The sequence below is a fragment of the Balaenoptera acutorostrata genome, chromosome 4 (genome assembly GCF_949987535.1).
Source record: "Balaenoptera acutorostrata chromosome 4, mBalAcu1.1, whole genome shotgun sequence".
NCBI lineage: Eukaryota > Metazoa > Chordata > Mammalia > Artiodactyla > Balaenopteridae > Balaenoptera > Balaenoptera acutorostrata.
The window spans coordinates 29268690-29293345 of record NC_080067.1 but is presented as its reverse complement, the minus strand read 5'-3'; the positions used below and the strand labels follow the sequence as shown (position 1 = coordinate 29293345).

Here is a 24656-nt window from a genome sequence, read left to right as displayed (position 1 = left end):
CATATCATATTGATGGCCAAAATAAAATTGCAGTGTTTTAGGGTTAAATCATCCATGATGATTTGTGTAACTTCTGATTTAGAATAACCTCAAAGAAGTAAATCTAGTGGTTAGCTTTCTAGATCTGGCATAGTTTCTCTGACTTATTTCAGAAGGGTTAGGTTTTCTAGTTGTAATTCTAGGATATGATTAGCAAAGCTTGACTGGCAAAACCAGTACATGCACTGATTCTGCTGCCAAGGCTTCAGTGAGAAGGTTTAGGCTCAAAATAATTCCAGTATTCGAGCCTAGGATGCCTCAGCTTTTTTGGAAGCCTCTCCTTGAAATCTCACTCTGTGTAGTATTTCAGAAAAGTGGGAAGAGTTACAGGAGAATTTCTTCTGTAGGAATTACAGGAGTAAAAAAAAAATCCCACATTTTCCCAATAATCACTTGTGGAAATGCAAAAATGCTACCTTATTTTTGAGACTACCAGGGTTCTCCACCTGTCAGGCCTGACATGGTTCAGCTGCACAAGCCAGAGACATTTTTGATTCTCCATGTGTCAGGGACAAGTGTCATACACACTGATTTGCACAGAAAACCGCAGAGAGCACTCTCCAGGGAAAGCCAGCATTTTGACAAGGCTCAGTGATGACTTAGAGCAACAGGGGTAGGAACTATTGTGTGATGTTGTCCATAGACCCATATCATTTGAAATTTAAATTCCTTGTAAAACACCAAGAAAATATGGGTCAGAGAGCTGCTAATGGAGATTCTAGGGAAGGGACTGTCACTAAATCACCCTAAAGACTTAAAAATGACTGAAAGAGCATTAAGAAAGAGGTCAGTTCAAAAGCTAGCAGTAAAAAAAAAAAAGCAAAACATCATTTAAGAGTCAGCACATTGAGGTACTGATGGGGTCAGCCAGTCATTATCTGAATTTTTATCTCCAGGTATGGTTATTACATTTGAGATGAGAAAATAGTTTCAGTGCTTTAAAGGGGTTCCCCTCTTTTTCCTCCCTCTTCAACTTCTCTTTCCGCTTATTCTTCTCAATCTGTGATTTAGAAATGGAAGAGAAAGCCTCGCTTGGCTTTCTGCTCCATGGGCTTCCCTTTATCACCAGCTTCTCAGAAGTGCCATCCACACCACCGCCTCATTCATTCCCCCAAGACCCCTCGCTGTTTGATTGCTGAAACTATTTTCTCAGATATCTCCAGTGAGTCAGTGGCATTTCTCAACCATCCACTGCTCTTACCTGGGGGTAGTTGTGTGTGTTTGTGTGTATGTGTATATGTGTGTTTGAGCATAAAGTTATGTATGCTTGCATTCCTTACTACCAATTTGGGAGACAAAGCGGATATTTCTCCAGCTAAAAAGTCAAGTAGAAAGAGGATGTGTTGGGGAGGGGCCCCGAGCCCCAAGCGGAGCTTTCAACCCACCACTAAGCGATGAGTACAACCACAGCATGACAAAGGCAAATATGACTAAATCCCCTGATAAAATCAGAGGCTTAAGAAATTGGATTGTGTCTTCTTCCCTTCTTATCCACATGGGGTCTAGAATGTTCTCCTCATAGGGTCACAAGAAGGCTCATCTAACTAGGCATTGCTTTTCAGCCCAGCCTCGGACCTAGGTTGTCCTTACAAACCCAGCAACGCGTGGGCAGAGCTGGTGTGAGCATGTCCACAGCTGTTCCAAGAGCTTCTCTCCTGGGAAGGTGCCACAGAGTCTTGGACATTGTGTGTGAGATTGAGCCCTGCCAGTGAGCTAATTAAATGTGTTTTTTAAAAGCTCTAAGCTTAGCAGCGAGAGTGGGCGGCTAATTTCCTGACTCACCTATTCAACTTATTTGTGGTCCCAGCAAATACTCCCTCTTGTAGGACACACTGCCTGGCTCTATTTCCAAGCCGTTCCATTTCTTCACAGGGTAAATAGGAATGCACAAAGTAATAGCTTTCTCTCTTGTGTGGGATAACGTTTATGAAGTGGAGTTCAGTTCTTTGTGCAAAAGGAATTGTGGGAATGTCAGAACAGTTTTGAACAAAACTGGATATTCAACTAAAAACATTTCCCTCCTAAGGCCCAGACCTCTCACTGGAAAGGTGCAGAGTCCATCCCAGCCCAGGGTGGACTTCGTAACTGGGGACGTGGGGAAAGAAACCCTGGGCCTTGCATCCCTATTCGTGAGCCCAGGAAACCTGTGTGTCTGGGAGTGCAGACAAGCTGCAAGTCATCTTCAAAGCTTGGAAAATCAACAATCACAATAAAACAACAGCCAGTGTTCAATAGAGCTTCCATGATAGAATTTTCTAATTTAAAAATTATTTTTATTCCACAAAATCCTAGCAAAAGGAAAATGTTGCTAATTAAAACCCCCAATGGAAGTCTCTTTGTTTTGATTAGATGCAGGGTCTTGACTATCCTAGCAGGAGGCAGAGGTTACTTAGCAGAGGTAATTGTTAGCCCCTCCTACGACCGCCTGCAAAGGCTAAGAGTGGTGGGAAATGTGAACAGCTACATGCTAGTAGAGAGGACATCTCTGCCATTCTGCCTATCGTGATTAAGGATCTACTCAGCTGGAATAATGAATTTGACTCTATGCCTAGTAAAATGGGAGCCAGCTAATTGTCATGCCAATTCATGACATTTTATATCTGTTGTCTCTTTACCTCAAAGCTAGTTGTTGAATTCAATACTCCTTTCCCTAGGATAATTTTTAGTAAATAAAACTCTTTGCATGATGAATATGGTTTTCAGCCAACTTGTTCATGCTTAGGGTCAGGTTTGGCAAATATCCCACGCATATATTTCATGCTTCTTTTTCTCCACGTACCCCTTAGCTGTAAGTGTTCCCCAAGGATCTCTCATGAACTCTCTTCTCTTTCTATATACTTTGCCCAGGCAATCTCAGCCACTCCTGTGGCTTTATGTTCCATCTACATGCTTATAACACTTAAAATCTTTCTTCTGCTTTAACTCTGTCCAACTCAGCTTACAGCCTTTTATTTCCAGCTTTCTTATTGAAATTTCCATTGGAAATTCTACCTGGCTATTTAAGTCAACATGTCAAAAACCAAACTTACAAAATGCCCCTGTCTACAAACTAATTTCTCTTATGCAGCCCATCTACCAACTGCCCAGGCTTGAAACCAAGATCACTCCTTGCTGTCTCTCAAGCACCAAGACCCACCAATTCTCCATCCCAAATATCTTGCGGGTATTGTCACCTCTGCTGTATCCTCCCTGACATTATCTTTTATTCATTCACTCACTAAAGGCTTGCTATATTCTAGCACCGTGCTAAGGGCTAGTGACACAGAGGGAAGATGAGAGCCAACGAGTAAGTAAAGTACAAAGCACGGTGGTCATTGACCTATGAGAACCCAGGGTGGTGGATGTTCAGGGCAGAGCAGGATGTGAAAGAGTTTAGGAGACTGAATCTAGGACTCTTCCTGTCTTGGTACAACTCATCTCTTGCCAGAACATTTGGGAAAGCTTCTAGCCACATGTCCATTCTGCCCTCTGCCCTGCTGCCTGAACTTAATTTCCAAAGGTTAAATTGGGTTGTGTCACCATCTGACTAAAACCCTTCCATTATGGCAGGACAAGCGCCAAACTTCTTGATTCTACTTACAAAAGAGTCCAACTCAGCTTTTTCTCCCCCCAGCACTCTTTTATACAACACAGTTGCTAACCTCACGGCCCATGAAATAGGAAAAGAAAGAGCAGAAATGAAAATGCCCACCCTGCCTTAAAAATTTACCATCAGTGTCATTTTCAACCATCCTCTTTTCCCCTTTGGCAGTCAACTCAATGGATCATTTTCCTAATGATTACTGTTCACACTTTGCATGACTGTTTCAAGTATCAAGACACTGAATAGTTTTGATGGCCACAGCTAATCAGTGTGTGATTATTTACTGCCTGGTGTACTCCCAAAGCCTCCATACAGACATGAGGTATATAGTAGCCATGCAGCAGACTGCCAAAAATGAATCCTCAGGTCTTGCTTTTAGGAGCATTGAGTCCATCTTTATAGATGAGTGTGATCTCGAGAGAATGAGAGCCAGGTGCCAACTACCTCTCCCTTCACAGGACTAAGTCGCTGCAACAACATTCATTCATTCATTCACTTAGTCGTTCACGCATCAAACATTCATTGAGCGTTTGCCAAGAGCTCACAGTCTCTTCTGTGATATGTTCTGCGATCCCAAATTCTGGGATCAAAAAGGAGTGACCCAGGTCTTTGCTGAGGGATCAGGGGGGTGGAGGGGAAATTTGAAAGGCTTTCAAAGATTGAATAAAGGTTTTTTGTTTTGTTTTGGTTTGGGTTTTTTTGGAGCGAGAAGTGTGTGTGTGTGTGCATGGGTGTGTGTCTGTGTTTACATATTTAAGGAAGGAGGGGAACAGTGGCGCTTGGATGGGAAACAAATAGCTGCTCTAGTAAAGTGAATCAAAATGCCAAGGTAATTAAAAAATGACACATGTTTGGGAAATTATGGCAAGTTCCTTGTGGCTTGAGGGAGGCAGCCAAGGGTGGTTGCGGGGTGGGAGTGGTGCAGACAGAGATGCTGGAAGGTGAAGAGTGTGAAGATTATAGAAGACTTGTACCAAGGAGCTCAGACTTTCTCTGTAAGCAGTGGGGAGCCCAGAGAAATCTCTAAGCAGGGGAGTGAACAGTCAGATTGTTTTTTGATTAAAGGTTCGGTGCGTGTATAGTGATGGATTTGAGAAGATGAACATTTAATGAGTGCTTTATACAGGTGACCACAACCAAGGACAAGTCCATGGCTACGTCCCAGCTAACTCTGCTTATCTGTGTGTCTTCCCTAGTGACGGTGTTGGCCATTTTCCATGAACTGCATGTCGACCCCGACCTGTACACACTCTTGTTTGGGGAGAGTGTGTTGAATGATGCAGTTGCCATAGTCCTTACATAGTAAGTACCAGAACTTGGCCTGTGCTTCTTTGACCGTGTAAAATGTGCTTCTACTTGGTGATAATTCCTAGTGGCTTTAATAGTATCTTCTCTGTTATGTCATAGAGATACAGTCAATTTCTAACTTTTAAGGAATTATTATCACAGAAGAGGTCCAAGAATAGGAACATTTCATTAGCCACTTAATTTCTAACACCATTAATAAACTTCATGTTTCCAGCTTATTACAAGATACTACTCAAAGGGTAACATTTTTTTTCTCAGTATATGTATTTAGCTGATTCACTTAGGCTTCCTAAAATGCACATAAATAAGCTTTCTTCATTTCAAATCAATATCATTTAATTTTTTTCCTTATGTCACTTTCCAGACAATAGACTAATAGAAACCGTTGTATTTATACTAATTTTGGCAAATTGGAGATAGAAGTTGAGAGTCGGGATATTCTTTATTTATCAGTGCAAATGTAACACGGTATAGGAACACACACATTTTAAAATCATCACGTGACAAGTAAAAATGATGGAGCTTCGTCCGCTAAGAGTTAATGTAATTTTCCCTTCATCCTGGAAGAATTTTCTTTTCCAGATGAGAACTAGTGCTCTTTCTTCACCTCCCCTTTAGATGCTTACCATTTATATTTAATAAGTGACACTTTGGTGGCTTTCACTATGTCAGAGGTCTCTTCTTGGTTTTAGCTTAAGACCAACATTTTGGGCAACAGTCAAATACCCTAAAGGAAGGTAGCTATCTAATAATTAAATGTGACAACAAGATTCAATTCAGGGTGTTAATTACTTCAAATGCATTTGAAAATGTATCGCAAAGTAACAAAGGATTTTTAAAAGTCAGATCGCCCAGAGGGGAGTAAGAAGCAACAGAGCCGCACTATTCTTTTTTTCTGCCAGCTGACCTTTCTTAAGGCTGCCACCCCAATGTTACCACTGAATTCAGCAACTTTCAAGAAAGAGTCTCCAAAAAGACTTATATTTCACCTGGCTACTGAGAAGTGCCTCTCCTGCATTAAAGGAAAATACCAGTGAGTGCAAATTAAGAGCAAAAGCCATGGCAGATTCACAAATGCCAAAGGATGCTTTTAAAGAAACACCAAGAACAATTAATTAAAACATCAGGGATCTTTGTCCAAGATATACTAGTATTAAAGGAACATTTGGAGGAAAAATTTTTAAAAATCTGCTGAGTCCCTCATCTTCTCTTCCTGAGCTGCCATGTTGTAAAAAGGCCAAGCAAAGCAAAACGACTAAAGCACAAATGAGCCTTGGGAAAGAATCATGCAGCTACAGCCAAGGAAAGGTTTGGCCTTCCTACTTTCAGCACTACCATGCACAGTAGTTTTCCATTAAAAATGCAGACTCCAAGGATGAATGTTGACACTGTTGAGCACAAGCCTGGGGGGCATTTGAAACAGTCCATTTACGATCTCCTCAGGTCAGTATGTGGTTATTACTGGTAGCGCCTTTTCTACTCCCCTACCCGTGCGTTGCATGTCTTAAGAAAATGTGTTTCCCACCATGGCAAGGTCCTTTCCTTTCTAGGCACCAGACACTTGCCAGTCTAGCTGAAATCTTGTGCTTCCCAGCTTTGGCATTTCAGGTATTGTGCAGAGTGACTCCAGTGAGTTTCAACATTAAAATAAAGATAATTCTAAATTAGGAATACTTGACACGGAAAGTTCCACACATTCACACCTGCAAGCTCGTTCTTCCACCTGGTGCATTTGGACTCCACCAGCCTCTTCCAGCAGCTCTACTTAGCGTTAATGTACAGCTGTCCCTCTGTCTCCACAGGGAATGGGTTCCAGGCCCCCTGTGGATACCAAAATCCACAGGTGCTCAAGTCCCTTATATGAAATGGCATAGTACAGTCAGCCCTCTCTATCCGTGGGCTCCATGTCTGCTGAGTCAACTAACTAACCTCGGATTGTTCGATGAGGAACCCGCGGATACGGAGGGCCTCCTGTAACTAGGTTACCCTGGGTCTAGACTCTCTGTCCGCCTGTGCCGTCTGTTGACCACTTCTTCTTTCACCTTACACAATCCTCCATGTGTTTTACTCTTCACTTTTCTCACTTGCTTCTTAAACTTAGTTTACAGCACGTATGACAATCTCTTTTTTTTTTAACATCTTTATTGGAGTATAATTGCTTTACATTGTTGTGTTAGCTTCTGCTGTATAACAAAGTGAATCAGCTATGCATATACATACATCCCCATATTTCCTCCCTCTTACGTCTCCCTCCCGCCCTCCCTATCCCACCCCTCTAGGTGGTCACAAAGCACCGAGCTGATCTCCCTGTGCGATGTGACAATCTCTTTTTATACATCTACTTACACACACATTCCCTCTCCTTTAATGCTGCATCCCCACCCTCTCTCTTCCAACTATCTTCTAGTTCCCATGGAAGAACCCTATTTAACAGTTTTCCCTGACTTTCAGACCAGGAGTTCAAACATTTGTCTCTCCATTTTTCCCTTCCTTCACTCTAACTTCGCAGAGTAGCCAGACACATCTCTCTGGCTTGTAGCCTCATGCCTCTCTTCACAGGCGCAAAGCTCTCTCTTCCCAGCTCCTGCTTCTGCCCCATCAAGTCTTTTACCATGTACCTCAGTCTCTGCCTTTGGGAACCACTAGCCCACATGCTAAGTCCCTCCTCCACCTCTGTATGCGCCTCCATCGATTCCTTGCCAGCTCGGCCATGCAATCTTGGGTTTACACGTATATTTGCTTTTCTAGAGAGTAACTTTCTGAAGATGGAGACTTTGCACTTGAAACGTATATTAAAAGAGCAAATGAGAACCTCCTTTGTATTTTCCCTTTCTCAGTTCCATCTTTGTGTGGTTTTGAAGTTCAAGAATAGAGGTAGAGTTTTTATTGTACCATGGAAAGGAAAAGACACATTTTGATGTGAAATCAAGTACAGTAAATGACCTAAATCATCAGTCACTATGGCCTTGGCAGTGACTCCAGAGCCTCTTTGGAATAGCCACACACTTTCATTTGTCTTTCCATCTTCTACAAGCAAATCTCCTTGCTTAAGAACCATCCTCTTAGTATTTAAAAAAGTTTTATTGTTAGTTTTTTGACAGTAATGTGCTCTAGTATTTCTCATTCAAATACAAAGTAATTTAGCCACATTTCAGATTAAATCAGCTTTTCTGTGCTAATCTAAGAAGCGAGTAACTAATTATAATACTTTTTCTTAGGTTAAATGTGCTCTGAATTTCAGACAGCTAATTTATAATTGAATTAGATGACCACAACTCTTGTACACAGCGGCACGTGGTGGGTGGTGTCCCTAACGCTTAAAATGATCCAGAATTATCTTAAGATAAAAGTAACTTTACTTAACAAAAAAGTTCTGAAATTAACTTTTCTCTGATCCATGCTATTATTTCAAGTATATAGGGAATGTCATACCGAAATACGTATGCGTATTGGCTCATGAATGAATTCCATGTGATGGATTTGCATTTCTAAAGATTGTGTAATAGACTGTGAAGGAAGGCAAAAGATATAATGAAGACATCTTGAAAGGTGTGTGTTTTTGAATCCTGAACAAAGACATTACTTTCAGAGGCACCATGGTAGGGTAGAAAGAGCCCTAGGTTTAAGTCAAAAGTGGTGGTGTCAGGATTGTCACGAATTAACTGTACAATTATTACAGTTGACATGAAATCAACCCAAACTGGAGTAAACACAAGGGGAGTCTGTGTTGGCTGATGTAACTGAACAGCAGGAGTAGAAATGGCTCAGGAAAAGATCCAGCGAAATGAGCTGAACTCTCACCTCACTCAGCTTCTTCAGGGTTATCTCCCTCACCCGGTCACTAGATAGCTGTCAGCGAGTCCCAGAGCTGCATCTTTCTTCAGGAGGGTAGAGCAAGAATCTTTATCCCATTATTCCCAACATAAATCTTAGTACACCTTATAGATTCTGATGCCATTCCAGACCCACTTGTGGCCAGGGAAATGTGCTTCATTTACTGTCTCAGGTCTAAGTCACATTGTTCATAAATTCAGGGCAGTAATTGGTTTTACTTGGAAGCACATGAACTGAGACTGGGGAAAGGTGGGATTCTTGCTCAGAGTAATACTGCCACAAGAAAGGAAAAGTGGACGCTGGTCAGAACCAAAACAAAACAAAACAAAACCTAAAAGACCACAACAGCGACTTCATATGGCCATAAACTCTTCATGCTTGTTTCCTTACCTATAATATGTAAGAATAGTTCTGTGTACGTTACAAAATTATTCTGGGCAGTAAATAAAGCAATATATTTGGAAAGGCTCTATAATCTGTATAATCTACATAATCTATGCTTATAAATGTATATACTTATAATTTATATAGTCACGTATATCAATATCTTTCATTGTACTTACACAGATCTCTCTGGTTTCATTGTTATGACTAAAGATAGACCTGCTTCTAGTGAAGTATTCCTTCATAAATATGGCATTTTATGATCCAAGGAATAGAGAGAATAACCATTTTTACATGTGATTTCCCCCATTAGGAATGAACCACTTAGTTAAGGTACACTGTCTAAAGAACTAGAGGTTGAAGTATATTACTTAAAGTTATACAGGTACTCACAACCAAAATTGACATTACTTGTGGAAGGTAATTGGAGGAGGAGAGAGAGAAAGGCAGGGCTAAGTTACCTAAAATGTCACATCTCTCACAGTAAGAAATCAATATATATGTGTGGAGTTGATAAATCAATAAATGGAAGCATATACATATTATTTAGAGTCATGGGGCAGCCATCGGAAGAAATAAAACCATAAATGGTTAAAAGGAGATAATTTTGCTATTGTAGGACCATGACAAAGGGGGAAAAGATAATTTAACTCTTTGTGTCCTTTCATACTGTCTGAATGCTTGTATGTGTTTGAATTATATTTATATAAAACATTCTTCAGGTGATCAAATATCAAAATAAAATCCAATTTATTTGATGAGAATAGAGTCAAGCAATCCTAGCAGGCAAAATTCACTACAAATAAAATTAAATGACAAAGGATAAACCAAGGAAAGCAGTTTCAACACACATATTGATAGGTTAATAGTCTTTATAATATATATAATGATTGTTAATGTTAATAGTCTTTATAATATATATAATGATTGTTAATCTTTTTAATATACCAAATGTATATTAGTTATGTTACCTGAGGCAAATTACTTTCTGTGCACCAGATGTGTCATTTATAAAATAGGGGTGGTAACAGCACTTATCTCGTTGGGTGAGATTAAACATAAAGCTCCTGGAACAGGGCCTGGCTCATAACACTCAATAAACATTAGATACTTGCTGCTGATATTACTTCTGTTATAAAAGACCAGTAAAGAAAAGGGAAGCATAATAGAAAAATGGACAAAGGATATAAATAATGAACAAGAGAAGAAACAAAAATGGCTGATGCTCCACTAAATAAGATCGCCTTCACTAGTAATAAAACAAATTACATATCATTTTTTGCCTAGCGAATCTTCAAATTTTCAGAACTCAAAAAAGAACAATCATAACTTGGGGCAAATTGGAGTTTGGGGAAATGGGAACCCTCCCACATTACTGAGCAAAAAGAGAAAAGTGATAGAAATTTTACAGAGGCAATTTGGTGATATTTACAGTCATTAGATTTTGTGAATCCTTTCATCCATTTATTTTATTTCTGGAAATTTATCCTAAGAAGCAGTTAAGGGCATGCACAGAAATTTCTCCATGAAGATGAATGCATTGATTTGAACAAAAAGTTGTACATAAGTTACTAGTTGGTTGAGTAAGTTACAATATATTAAGATCATGAAATCCTATGCAGACATTTGAAAAATGATAGAAAAAGAGTGTTGATGTTAAAAGATATTCACAATATATCTTTTAAGAAAATAGGAAAAATTTTAAATGGTGTATACTCTAAGATCTATTTTGGTTAAAAAACAAATCACAGCCAAATTCATGTGTGTGTATGCATGTGGGTATATAATTAGAACACATTATTATTTATATACAAAATCAGAGCGTTAGGTGGGATCATAGGTGATTTTTATTTTCTCCTGTTTGCTTGTATATATGTATTGGAAATAGATTAAACTACTTATGATCGACTCTGGTCCAAAGAATCCCCCGTTAACATACTTGATAATTGGCAATCTTCATTTAAATGCAGATTCTACAGAGGTTTAAGTTTGAAATTTTTTTCTACCCATGAAAGAGAAGAAAGAGGATGATGATTTGTTCTCAGCCATTTATCTGCAAAACTGAAATATTGCCAGTACTGTACTGAAACATCTTCTTGTAAAGTAATTCCACAGTATACAAATGGCTCCAGATTTTCTTAGAGATAAAATAAGAACCTCATTAAACAGCTGGCTCTTGGATGATAATAAATACATACTAGGTGCCTTTATTTTCTGTCAAGCAAATCCTTACAAGGAAATTTAATACAGATTATTGAAAGAGATGGAGAAATGGACACCATTCTCTCTTTTTAAATAAGAGTGTTACGCTGCTTAGAGGCTCTTACTAGAAAATGTCATTTCAAGTGTGATACTGGTGAATGCTTGGTACTTAAGAGTGAGTGACATTTTGAAAGACCACATTTCTTATAGTCCATGCATCTTAAGGGAAATTTAACATGGAAATGAATGGGATGGCTGTGAGACTCCAAGTACCATGCGACTATCAGGAACCTTGAGATGTCATCCAGCAATTTGACAAAAATGTACTGAGGACCTGCATGTGCCCGACTCTATGCCGAGCGTTGGTAATGTAGATGGAAGGGCACAGTCACTCATCCCTACTCTCAACAGTTCTTCACCGAAAGAGGCAAACGGTAGCTAAAGCAAGATTTAATATGTGCAACAAAAACTTGCTCTATGAATTATGGGATTGGCTCTAAACATATATCATTAAGGAAATCTATTATTTCTCTTGGTACCATCATCTCTAAGTAGATTACAAGCTCCTTGAACGAAAGATATACTTTACTCCATCTGCCATGACATGCAGCTAATTATCTGGAAGTTTCTCAACCTTTCAAACACAGGTGGGGACATCTTACTAATCCTCTCATTAAAATCCATTCCAGAGGATGGATGTTTAATATTCTTCATACTGCTTCTTCTAAATCTATGAAACGCCTTATTAGTTATGCTCACTAGCGCTACTTCTTCTCCCATTTTTACCCATAGCTGTAAACATAGGGTGATAAGGAGATGTCTCCTTTTGATGAGAATGAACCAAAACTGTTATTACCACCGGAAAGTATAATATTTCTCATGAATCTGCTTAACTTAAAAACAAATTTCTTATATCTTGACACATCTTTCTGAGGGTAAGTCACTTTGATATTTGCCTTGGAAACTGATAATCAGCATAAAATACATTTATTTTGATGCCTGCCTAGATACTGCTGGGATACATAATTAGAAAAAAAAAAAAATTATGGTCCTTTTTGCTTAAGGACTCCTTGCCCTAACAGTCAATTCCATGCCAACTTCATTTTTTGGACACCAGGTGGCACCACCTAGCAGGAATGGGACAGCGTCCTGGCATCTTTTAAGAAGCTACTGGGAGGCAAAGCTCAGCTGACCTCCAGCATAACTCAGAACGCCCAGTGTTTGCTGCCCACACCCCTGCCTGCTGCTGCGGCCTTGTTTGCTTTTCTTTATTCCTGATCCCTGGTTCCTGTTTCCTGGCTATGACTCTGGCATCTCCCCTACCCTATCTTTTAATGCCCCTGTTCAGATTACTGGGAATTGACATTGACTTTATCCTGTGACTCCAATCCCTTGCCTCTCAGATTAGATCTGATGTTTACTCACTGCTTCTCAGGAACTCAGAACTTGCTTTGCTTCATGTCAAACCACGCACTACAGACTGAACTACCAAAAATAAATAAATAAAAGAAATCCATATTGGGACTTCCCTGGTGGCGCAGTGGTTAAAAATCTGTTGGGCTTCCCTGGTGGCGCAGTGGTTGAGAGTCTGCCTGCTAATGCAGGGGACACGGGTTCGAGCCCTGGTCTGGGAAGATCCCACATGCCGTGGAGCGGCTGGGCCCGTGAGCCACAACTACTGAGCCTGCGCGTCTGGAGCCTGTGCCCCGCAACGGGAGGGGCCGCGATAGTGAAAGGCCCGCGCACCGTGATGAAGAGCGGTCCCCGCACTGCGATGAAGAGTGGCCCCCGCTTGCCGCAACTGGAGAAAGCCCTCGCACGAACCGAAGACCCAACACAGCCAAAAATAAATAAATAAATAAATAAATAAATAAATAAATAAATAAATAAATAAATAAATAAAAGGAATTATTCTCAGGGCCTGTCAAAAAAAAAAAAAAAAAAAATCTGCCTGCCAATGTAGGGGACACCGGTTCGAGCCCTGTTCGGGGAAGATCCCACATGCTGTGGAGCAACTAAACCCGTGCACCACAACTACTGAGCCTGCGCTCTAGAGCCCGCGAGCCACAACTACTGAAGCCCGCACGCCTAGAGCCCGTGTTCCACAACAGGGAAGCCACCGCAATGAGAAGCCCGCGCACCACAATGAAGAGTAGCCCCCGCTCGCCACAACTAGGGAAAAGCCCGCGTGCAGCAATGAAGACCCAACACAGCTAAAAAATAAATAAATAAACTTAATAAATAAATTAAAATTAAAAAAAAAAATCCATATTGATGGTTTCTTATCTCAATTCCATTTATACTTTAATTTATTGGTGTGTAAGTCAGATGTAAGTGCCAGAAACCCAATTCAAGTTAGCTTAAGCAAAAAGAATTCACTGGCCTATTTAACATGAGTTGGGCTGACTCTGGGCATGCCAGGATTTAGGGATTCAAATGTGGTTGTCTATTCTTTCTTTTTCTTTCTTGGCTCTGATTCCCTCTGAGTGCTAGTGTCATTCTTTCCTAGTACAGACAGATGACTGCACAGATAGATGACTACGAAGTAGGAGAGAGTGACTTATGGCATCTCCAGGCTTATATTGTTCTAGTTCAAAATAACACTTAATTCTACCAATATTTGCATATCAGCCACAGAGAAGGACTCCTGTTGGCTCTGCTTGTATCAGAAGATCACCTCTAGGCCAATCACATAGTACTCTATGGAAATTAAACTTGGTGACTGGCCAGATCTGAATGATATCCCCATCCTTGTGGCCAGTGGCATGGAATCTATTATTAGAAGAAAGTGATTGGAAGTCAAGTTTAATCCCAGAACAACAACTACCATATTTCACAATAATGGAATGTTCAGAACATAATGAATCAAAATGAAGCACATAGGCCCTATGCCTTTACAAACTTTAAAAAATTCTTTATCTATCTATTTTTGTTTTTATTTCCATTTCTCTAGGACATGTATACACTACCAAATGTAAAACCGATAGCTAGTGGGAAGCAGCCACATAGCATAGGGAGATCAGCTCGGTGCTTTGTGACCACCTAGAGGGGTGGGATAGGGAGGGTGGGAGGGAGACGCAATAGGGAGGAGACATGGGGATATATGTATATGTATGGCTGATTCACTTTGTTATAAAGCAGAAACTAACACACCATTGTAGAGCAATTATACTCCAATAAAAATGTTAAAAAAAAAAGTTTTATCTAAAAAGGCAAACAGTCTTTGCTAAATGTAGAATTGATTTGAAGGAGAGAAAAGGAAATTCCCAGGTGTACAAGGCAAGAGTGGGAAGATACCACTGTCAGTAGCTGCATGATTTTGTATAGGATATAAACCCAGAGGTTTTGGAGCTGGAGTCCCATTTCCATGTGGAAATCAGAGCCCTTTCTCTTGTAGGCTCACTCATGATGATAAACTTGAGCAAAGCTCTTTGAATAAAGCCTGGATTCTCAAAGTGGTCCCTCCGTCACAGACTCTGTCCGTCAGCCTTAAAAAATGGTGAGGAAACTTGTCATTTATCTGGATTTTGCATCAGAATCCCTGGCCTGGGAAGTTGTGTGTAGGAAATACAAGCCAATGAATTAAGATTAAAAGATTTTAGGACTATTGAAACATCTGCCCCAGCATTATTTCCCTTTCCTTATTTCTAAATATGCTAAACTTCTCTGAAGTGATACTATCTCAACCCAGACACATGGAAATCCCACAGAAAAAAAACAACCCTTCCTGAAAGTAAATTCACAATAAAAATTTACAAGCCACAAAAGGAAATAACTCCACTATGAAGAAAAGTCAGGAGATAAAAGTAAGTCAGAAGAACAAGCACCCTAAGGAACTAAACAAAAATTATAAAATCTTGAGATATATTATAAAATAAGCATATTAAAATGACTAAAGAGATAAATGGAGGAACAGAAAACAAGTTAGGAAAGAATAATGCAGATATCGACGTTAAAAACTAAATGGATGAGATAAATGTCCTATTAAATGCAGCTGGTTAACCAGAAGATAAAGTTTGCAAATGACCCAGAATACAGAGCAGAATTAATCTGTGGCAATATTTGAAGCGATAATGGATGATAATTTTCCAGAGTTGAAGAGAAAAACTGAAACATCATATTATGTCCAGAGCTGGAAAAATTAAAACTAACCCACATCCAAATATATTATAGTAAAATATGAGATCATCAAAGACAAAGTGGAAATCTTAAAAGCAACCAGAGAGGAAAGATGAATTACTTACAGTGGAAAACAATTTGGACAGTAGAATAATATGTACAAAGTTATGAGGGAAAATAACCTACAAACAAGGTTCTAAATTCAACTAAAATACTATTCAAGGGAAAGAATGAAATAAAGACATTTTCAGGTAAATAGAGTTTACCACTCATAGATAATCAATTATAGAAATAAGAAACTGAGCTCACAAAGACTTGGGAGACAAGGAGTGGTGAGCAAAGATATTGGTGAAACAATCATAAATCTAATAAGCAATGACTGTGACAACAGTAATGATGATTAATGGGGGAGGTAAATTATGGAAGAAACAAGCACTATATTATCCACTACAATATTCAGAGATAGTGGACATTGAACGATAATGGACTGAGAGATGATGGATGGTATATAGAAGAAGTGGAGACACAGCAAAAGAGCTGTTTTAAAGCAATCCAATTTTCACTCAAGGCGCCATATTTATCGAAATGTTTCTCAAAATGGTGCAAGAGTCTGACAACAAATAATCTTTTTTCAGTTTGGTTTGGAAATGCTGCAATCAATTTACGCTTGCTCTGAAACGTTAGATAGTCTTTAATAATTTCAAACTGTACGAGGTATTTCTATACATTAGGAAGCTGGTAAAGTATCTTCCCTGGCATCCCTCCATTTTTCTGTTGAAGATTATAGGCTGTATCCCTTGTACCTCTAGTATCTCAAGTGTGGGACTCGTCATGTTCTCTCTGGATCTGTCCTTCATCTTTCTCATTGTCTTCCTACTTTTGCTTACTCTCTGTTCTGATTTCCTCATGTTCTCCTATTGCCAGATTTATGCTCCACACTAGGAATTCATCTATTCAGTTCTTGCCAATTCCTGAGAAGAGGTTACTTCCATGGGTGGAAGGCAGGGGACGTTTTCTACCACACCAGTTCTTGATATGCTGTGTGATGGAGATTCTTTTAAAAATTGTTCTTTATGTGCACAAATGACTGTGAGCTAATGTTTTAGGCAAAAAACCAGTCTTGAGAGAGAGTTGAAAGAGGTAGTTCTGTCTTTTGATGTACATTGTCACCAAGTCATAGTAGTGCCTTATTTATTTTAGCCCCTGTTTGAAATTTTGGCTCTCTCTCTACACTGAAGAACCTGGTGATGTTCTCTAGTTTAGGGCTGGCATGACCAGCCATGTACTAAGAGGATGATTTGCACTAAGCCAAGTATGCATGAGGCAGAGCTGGACACCAGGGTGCTGATATAATAAACACCAAGAAGTTACTGACCCATGGACCAGACTATCCACGCTAGCATGATCAGCTCATTTTCTTTCTATAGTCAAGCTACTTAGGAAGCTGAATCATAATCAGCATCCACTTTATTAATTCACCACAGGAAATTACTGTCATCGGGATTTCAAGTACGCCAAAGATCACATGATAAAAGCAATATTTCCTGTGGGCTGACCTGCATATAAAGACAAATAATATCCAAAGGGTTGTATGCTCAGCATGGGGACAGATGAAGGGTAGATTGATGAATCAGATGTTTATCTGCATCTTTCACACAAAAGGTTTTTTTTTTTTTCCCAACTGAACTTGGAATTTTGAAGTGGTAGGCAACCACTCCCCAAATCCATACCGACGTTTAAGACAATTTAAGACATTTGTTAGGATAACTAAACCTTGCTCTCTCCCCACTAGATAAACCTGGGACGGTCACTTGCAGTGTTTGATTCTGTGATTCTCAATTCTTCTATGACTAGTCAGTCCTTCTTCTGATTGATACATTGCACTTTTGTCACTACACATGAATGCCTTTGTCTCTATTTAATGTCCTTTAATATCTGGTGGGGGAATTAATAGTGATTGTCTCTCCTTCTCTGTGTTGTGACCAGTGGCATACATTCACAAGACAGTGGCCTAGTGATGGAGGATAGTTCGTAACTAGGTATCAGGGACATCTATGAGAAGAACCAATCATGGCTTGGGCTTCACGTGAGGTTAGATTTCCAACATTGCCAAACTGGCTTCTGTTCATAACATGATCTAAAACACTACACAGTAAACTTTTGGGGAGGAGGTCATTCTTTTAGAATATGTAGAAAGCTGTGGCTCTCACGTCAGAGAGAGGGAAGTGTATCTAAACAAAAAACACAAAACTTTATATTTCAGGAGCTCTGGGTTAAGATTTTTTTTTGACCTAAAGCATATTTTCTTTCCAATGTGTTTAAGCTTGACTTCTCATTCTGAACAACCAAGAAAATGCCTTTTATTTTAGGTGATCAATTCTGAATTTTTCCCAAGAAAAAAATTTCCAGAGAACAAGGGGTCAAATCAGTATGCGATCATAATTTTGGTCTAAATTAAAAGCTCTCTCTTGGCCTGGAGAATATAATCTGTTCATGTTATTTGGGCTCCATAATGAATTTACATGGCAGGCTTATTGCAGGTTTTATGTGGGCTCTGCCTTACTGGGGCATGTAATGCTCAGGGAATCAGATTAAAACTTTGGGAAGGAGCAGCTGTTCAGCCATAGAGGGTGAACTCAGGGCCCATTTTTCAGAGCATGACCATAATGCCTGATACCCTGGCTTGCTATTAGATGATAAATGAACTGTCTTTGAATGCCCAGCTCCTGTGTTAATAGCTTTAAAAGATCGGTTGTTTATGGAAAAGTTGGGAGCTCTTATCAATTTTCCTGTCCCGGGGGTCCTCAAATACATCATTTTTTTTCATTGCCAGAATGACAGGCAGTGTTGAAGGGAAAAGGAAAAAAATTCTTCCAGTATTTAGGTTGCTCTTCATGGGTTAACATCAAGTTTCTCATTTCAAAAGATAGTGGAGTGAGTGCCCAGTGAATTCTTTTATGAAATGAAACACATAAAATCCAGACCACATGCTTGCTGGCATTATCCTATAGTATCAGAATCGTTATGTAATTCCATCTGATTTTTCTAAAGGTACTTAATTCAACTGAATATATGAAAGTCAAATTCTGAAGCCTGTGCCGATTAGCTTATTTCCAGAATGACAGCTAAATGGTCAAATGTGATCTAATGCCATTGATTGAGCGTGCTATCCCTGGTGCCGTTACATTAAATCCTGACCCCAGTATATTTGGAGGTTTATCCTTTTTTATCTTTAACCCCGTCCCCACCCTCCTCTGCCTACTCTGTTTTTATGGACATCAGAATATCTTCAAAGCAGAGTTAATTTTTCATTATGTGACTATTGAACATTTAGATTTTCAGACATTGCCTATTGTTCTAACAGCAGTCTGCTTTTAGCCTTTTCATTAGCATGTTTATAAGAACAAGTTATGAAAAGTAAAAAATATACACATGTATGCATTCAATTTCGTTTTATTAGGAGTTCTGGTAAAAGTTTTGGTGGAAGAATTTTAATCTTAGATCATACCTCATGTGTGGAATGTGTGTTTTATTTTCTCCACGAAGAAGCGAAGGCTGGGCTGGGTGTCTGGATGATGACTCTATCATTTACTAGCTTTATACCATTGAGCAAGTCAGTCAGTTTCTTCAAGCCTGCTTTCTAATTTCATCAAGATGGCAGCCTCAGTATACACATCTATCCCAATTTAAAATATAAAAATCTGTTGGGATTTTAGAAGCGAGATTGCACTGAAGATATAGATTATGAAAGCAATAAGATCAGTGTCATGGGAAAACAAAACTATAGAAAACCAAAGCCCAAAACATGTATAATTATTTACTAAGATGGGATAAAAGACTATATCCTGAAGACAGGGATAAGTTGAAATTTTAAAAGTAAAATCATACAAATTTAAAATATAAAAATTAAAATTAAATACTTAATAGATGAGCTGATATGATTGTCTACTTAAAAATACAAGCGACTCAAATGGCAAAATTTAGAGAGCTCAGAAATCTGGCTGGACAGAAGACTGACACACAGAAATCAATAGCTTTTCTAGACTTCAGTAACAACTGATGATAAAATGTCATGGGAAAATTATTTTGCTCACGATAACATTTTAAAATCTAAAATAATTAGAATAGCCCTAAATAATAAACCTATAAGATATGTGAGAAGAAAAACCTTAACTTTAGTGAAGGACAAAAAAGGCAACCTCAATAAATGAGGAGCCCTACTATGAAATAGGATGGGAAGATTCAATATTGTAAAGTAGTCAGCCCTTCCCCCAAGTAATCTGTGCCTTCAGAATAATCTGCCTCCTCAAATCCCAACAGATTTTTTTAAGGTGATTCTAAAGTTCACATGGAGCTTCTGCTTAAAACAGGAGGATAAAATATTTATTCTACTAGACTCCCTCAAAACAAACTAAAACTATGAAAAACATTGAAAAATAGAGAGGAAATTTTCATAGCACGTGAAACATAGAAACAGTCACAACTCCAAACCACAAACTATGAAATATTTACGTATGAAGTATTGCTGCCAAATAATGTGAAATCTTGAACAAGAGATGGAAAGATGCTGAGCCAGGTCAATTCCTCTCAGACTTGACAGCATATCACATCACTGAAAGGCCTAGCTAACATTCCATTGTTTAGATCACAGATAAGATCAGGTTGGATGGGCCAAGGAAGAAATGGAGGAAAATAATCTGACCCTTTAAAATGCAAGATGAGTAGAAATCATGCTGACCTACACTCTAGTTTCTCAGCTAGGGCATTGCAGGAGGCTATTTGCATGGTGGGGAGGGAGGGAGGCAAAATTTTCCAAACCAAAACAGACTTTATCTGTAACTTATGGATCTTTTCTCTATGGCACTCAATTTGAATGCCATGGACTGCAAAAAGATGTATTCCCAAAAGAAAGAAAACAGATTTAGCAACAAATGCTTGAGACAGACAACTTGGGGCAGTTTTTCAAACATGACTCCCAAATTCTTTGACAGTCCTCCCATGGGGAGATGAAGTCTATGTTCCCTCCCCTTGTCCCCGTAAATCTATAAAATGCAGAGGAAGGGATGCTGTGCCAATTTCCAGGCCCAGGCCTTAAGAAACTAGCAGCTTCCACTTCCTGTTCTTTGTGACACTCCCCATTGGAACGCAGCCACCTTACTGTGAAGTCAAGCCTCTCTGTGAAGTGTACCACCTGGGGAGAGAATGACAGCCAGCCTGACTTCCCAGACCTTTGGGTGGGCCATCCTTGAAGTGGATCCTTCAGCCTCTTTAGAGCTGCCCCACTGATACCACGTGCAGCAGAAATGAGGTGAACCTGCTGAGCTCCGCCCAATTTGCAGATTTGTAAACAAAGCAACTGATTGTTGTTTTAAACCGCTAAGTTCTGGGGTGGTTTGTTTTGCAATGATAGATAACCAGAACAAAACCCAAATTAGAACTGCAATTGGCTTCCGCTTACTCAACGCTATTCCACCCATTTCCCTGTATCCCTGCACTATACTATTCTTTAATAAATAGCCAGTCTCTTTTATTAAAGATGAGTAATAATCAAAACGGAGGGAGTGGGACATGTTCATCAAAACTGCAAAATATTTTTTTTCAATTTAAGCCAAAGGAGAGCCCACAATCCCCCAAACAAATTTACCAAAGTATTAAAGAAAAGTTTAGACAAAGAATTCTCCATTATTATGAAGGACAGTATGAATTTTCTCTCTCTCTCTAGATGTAGATATAGATAGATATAGCTATATCATTAAAGATTTCACAGAAGAGACATAAAAAAATCAAGGGAGATTAAAACTGTGCCAGCAGAGCTCAAGAGAAAAGTCGGAGAGATAAATAAAATCACTTAAGAGATAAAAAAGACTTTAGAAGCAACAAAAATAGAATGAACTTCTCTGAAAGCACTGTTAGGGACATAGAAGATAGATTTAAGGAAATAACATGAAACAAAGTAGAAAAAAACAAAGTTATAGTAATGACTATAGGGAATATGGTAGAAGTGGATGGCAGATAGTTGAGTGTTTTTGAAGAAGAAAGCACATGGAAATTATTTTAAAACATAATAAAACAATATTCTCCTGAAATGATGTAATAAGTGTATGGAAAGACTTAAAGGACCCACCAGATGCCAGGAAATTTTCATTTGGAATCATCAACACGATGAGACAATCTGGCAAAGTTATTGAATTTCAAGTTTAAAGAAAGAATTATGGGGACATCTAAGCAGAAAATCCAAGTCACTTACAAAAGCAGGAATAATCAGGTTGGCCTTGGACTTGACCAAGGCCCAAGTGACATTCAATTTCAGAAGATGGAAAGGCAGCACATTTTTACTTCTGAGGGACAGAATGTGAAACCCAAGCCAAATTATTCTTCCAATATAAAGGCAACAGATTAGGTGTTTTAATAAATAGTGTGGGTCAATGGGCTATTCCTTTGGGAGACAAAGTTAAATGCCTAATTCATATTATTCCTAAAAAGAAACTCTAGAGGGGTTACAGAGCAAAATGTTAAGAAAAAACTATAAAAATACCAGGAGCTATTTCTATAATTTTGAAATGTTGATGGTCTTCCTAAATAACACTCAAAAAAATACCACTCAAAACTTAAAAACAGTAAAATTAAAAATTAACCAATTTATACACAAATTTTTAAAAGTAAGTTGCATAAATAGGAGACAAATGACAGACCAGAGGAAAATATTTGCAACATCTTTACAGTCTTAATATTTTAAATACACAAAGGACACCTACAAATCAATATGAAACATTTTCAATAGAAAGTTGAATAAAAATATGAAAAAATAATTTGCAGATCTCTGTATGTGTGTGTATATATATATATATATATATATATATATATATATATATACACACACACACATATATATAGCCACGTAAAATGATGTTTATTTACAAATGGAGAAAATACAAATTCAAATGAGACATTTTACATCCATCTGATTAGCAAGATTTAAAGAGTTTTTTCACGTTCAGTTCAGTGTTGGCAAGAATGAGGAGAATCAGGTGTTCTTATACACATTTTTGTCGGTATCACTCAACATTTTAAATGTACTCAGTTAAGCTACTTCTAGTAATATACCTCAAGAAATATTTCCTTATGCAGACAAAGATACCTATATAGTACATCAGTATAACGACAACAAAAATTTAAACAGCCAAAAGTGTCCATTGATAAGGAAGAGATTAAATATATTGTACTATATACAGCATTAACATACATACACGAACAAATGTAAAATAGATAGCTAGTGGGAAGCAGCTGCATAGCACAAGGAGATCAGCTCAGTGCTCTGTGACCACCTAGAGGGGTGGGATAGGGAGGGTGGGAGGGAGGCTCAAGAGGGAGCTGATATGGGGATATATGTATACATATAGCTGATTCACTTTGTTATACAGCAGAAACTAACACAACATTGTAAAGCAATTATTCTCCAATAAGGATTAAATATATATATATATATATATATATATATATATATATATATATATATAGTACTACATACAAACCAGGGAAGACTTTGGAGCCTATAAAAAGTAGAAGACATGGAAAAATCAACATTTTTAGTTACAAAATAATGTTTCTCAAAAATGCATATTGTATAATAGCATTTATGCAAAAATGACATTTGTATGTAAATGCATATAAACGTAAGGGAATGGCTTTCACATTTTACTCTGTACACTTTTGCATTGCCTTAATCTTCAATACAGAGGGTGTATTTCTGTTTTACTTCTGTAGTAAATGCATTTGTAATGGGAAAAAAAGTGCCTCACCTGCTTACTTAGTAGAGGTTTTAAGTTATGTTTATTGCTACATTCTGAGCACCTACAACTGGCATAATAGTTGGCCATCTGTAGTTAGTAGGCCTCTGTCTAATGAATGAATGAATAGGGATTTGGTGAGAATCCAATGGGAAGATGGTTGTAAAAGGCTTATACAAGCACAGGTATTTGTGTGACAGCAAAACCTGATTTTAAATTATAAGAGTGAAACCCTAGAAATGTGTGTGTCTCGGATGCCAGACCAGTTGATTGAAAATTGAAATCTTTGGCCAATTCATTTAGATCATTTTCGAAGTTCCAAATTCCTATAAGAATGTTTAAGACGTATTGGATGTATGCATCATGAACTTGACTCAGGAAAATATAGTCACATAAAATCAAAAAAATTTGCCTTTGTATTAATGATAGTACAGCTCTAAGTAGTTTGTGAACAAAGCAGGTAATACGAATTTGTGATGGTCCAGGACACAAGACAACAAAAAGTGGTGGGGCCGGTGACTAAGTGGAGGGTGCATGCCCTCCAAAAGTACTTCCAGTTCAATTTTAATTTTAAGCATTGTGATAGCCAAGCCTAACCGGAGGGGGCCAGTTTGTGACCCTAGGTGTAAGTGACATAAACAATCCACTTCCATTAGAATCTTCTCATTGCCATCTCCGTTTCAGTCTATCCTCATTTCTACCTTAATTCTTTTGTGCCTGCTCTTTTATCAGTTAGGAATTCCCTCCCAAGTCCTCTGTCTCCAAATGGTTATTGTTTTGCAAAGCTGAGATTACATCCTACCTCTCCAACACACACTATCAAGTACCTTCCAGCCATAGATTCCTTTCTCTGAACCCCCAGGGAAAGTTTTATTTGGAACCATAGCCTCTCAGAGTGAGACTGGGCATTAAAATTCAATCAGTGCAGTCTCAGATAAGGCTGCCTTCCGTCATGACCAGCAGGAGGTCACTCCACCCAGAGCTGGTGATCTGGAGGGAAAGCAGGGCAGCTCTGGGGAGCAGCGAGTGCTTCTTTCCACTCACCTCCTACCTGCTTCCCTGTATCTGCAAATCACTGGTCCTGGGCTCACCTCTGGGAATCCTATAGTAACTAGAAGCTTGGTTTTGTTGGGCTTCCCCAGTGTTGACTGGCAAAGTTTTTTGTTTTCTTTTTAAACTCTGAATTTATTGCCCAGATTTAAAAATCAAGAGAATTAAGATAAAAACCCAGATTTCTGATTACTTTTGAAAAAGCTGTTAGCTGTACTAATATTGGGAGTGCATAGATAACATCTCCCCTGACAACAATGAGCTGGCGTTAGGAAACGGCTGCCCCCGCTTTTAATCCGCGCAGAATACCTCAGTCATAGTTCCCACCACTCCGTGTTGCCCCTAAACTG

At 38.7% G+C, this 24656-nt stretch overlaps 1 protein-coding gene across 4 annotated transcripts in view; it reads left to right on the top strand.

Annotated features, from left to right (window-relative positions):
* SLC9A9 (solute carrier family 9 member A9) overlaps positions 1 to 24656 on the top strand; it is a 560292-nt gene that overhangs the window by 187196 nt on the left and 348440 nt on the right. For all 4 annotated transcript variants that reach the window (XM_007188090.3, XM_057545832.1, XM_007188089.3 and 1 more), the window contains exon 6: positions 4819 to 4924. In XM_007188090.3, coding sequence (XP_007188152.2) covers positions 4819 to 4924 — 106 coding nt within the window. The remainder of the gene's footprint in view (positions 1 to 4818; positions 4925 to 24656) is intronic.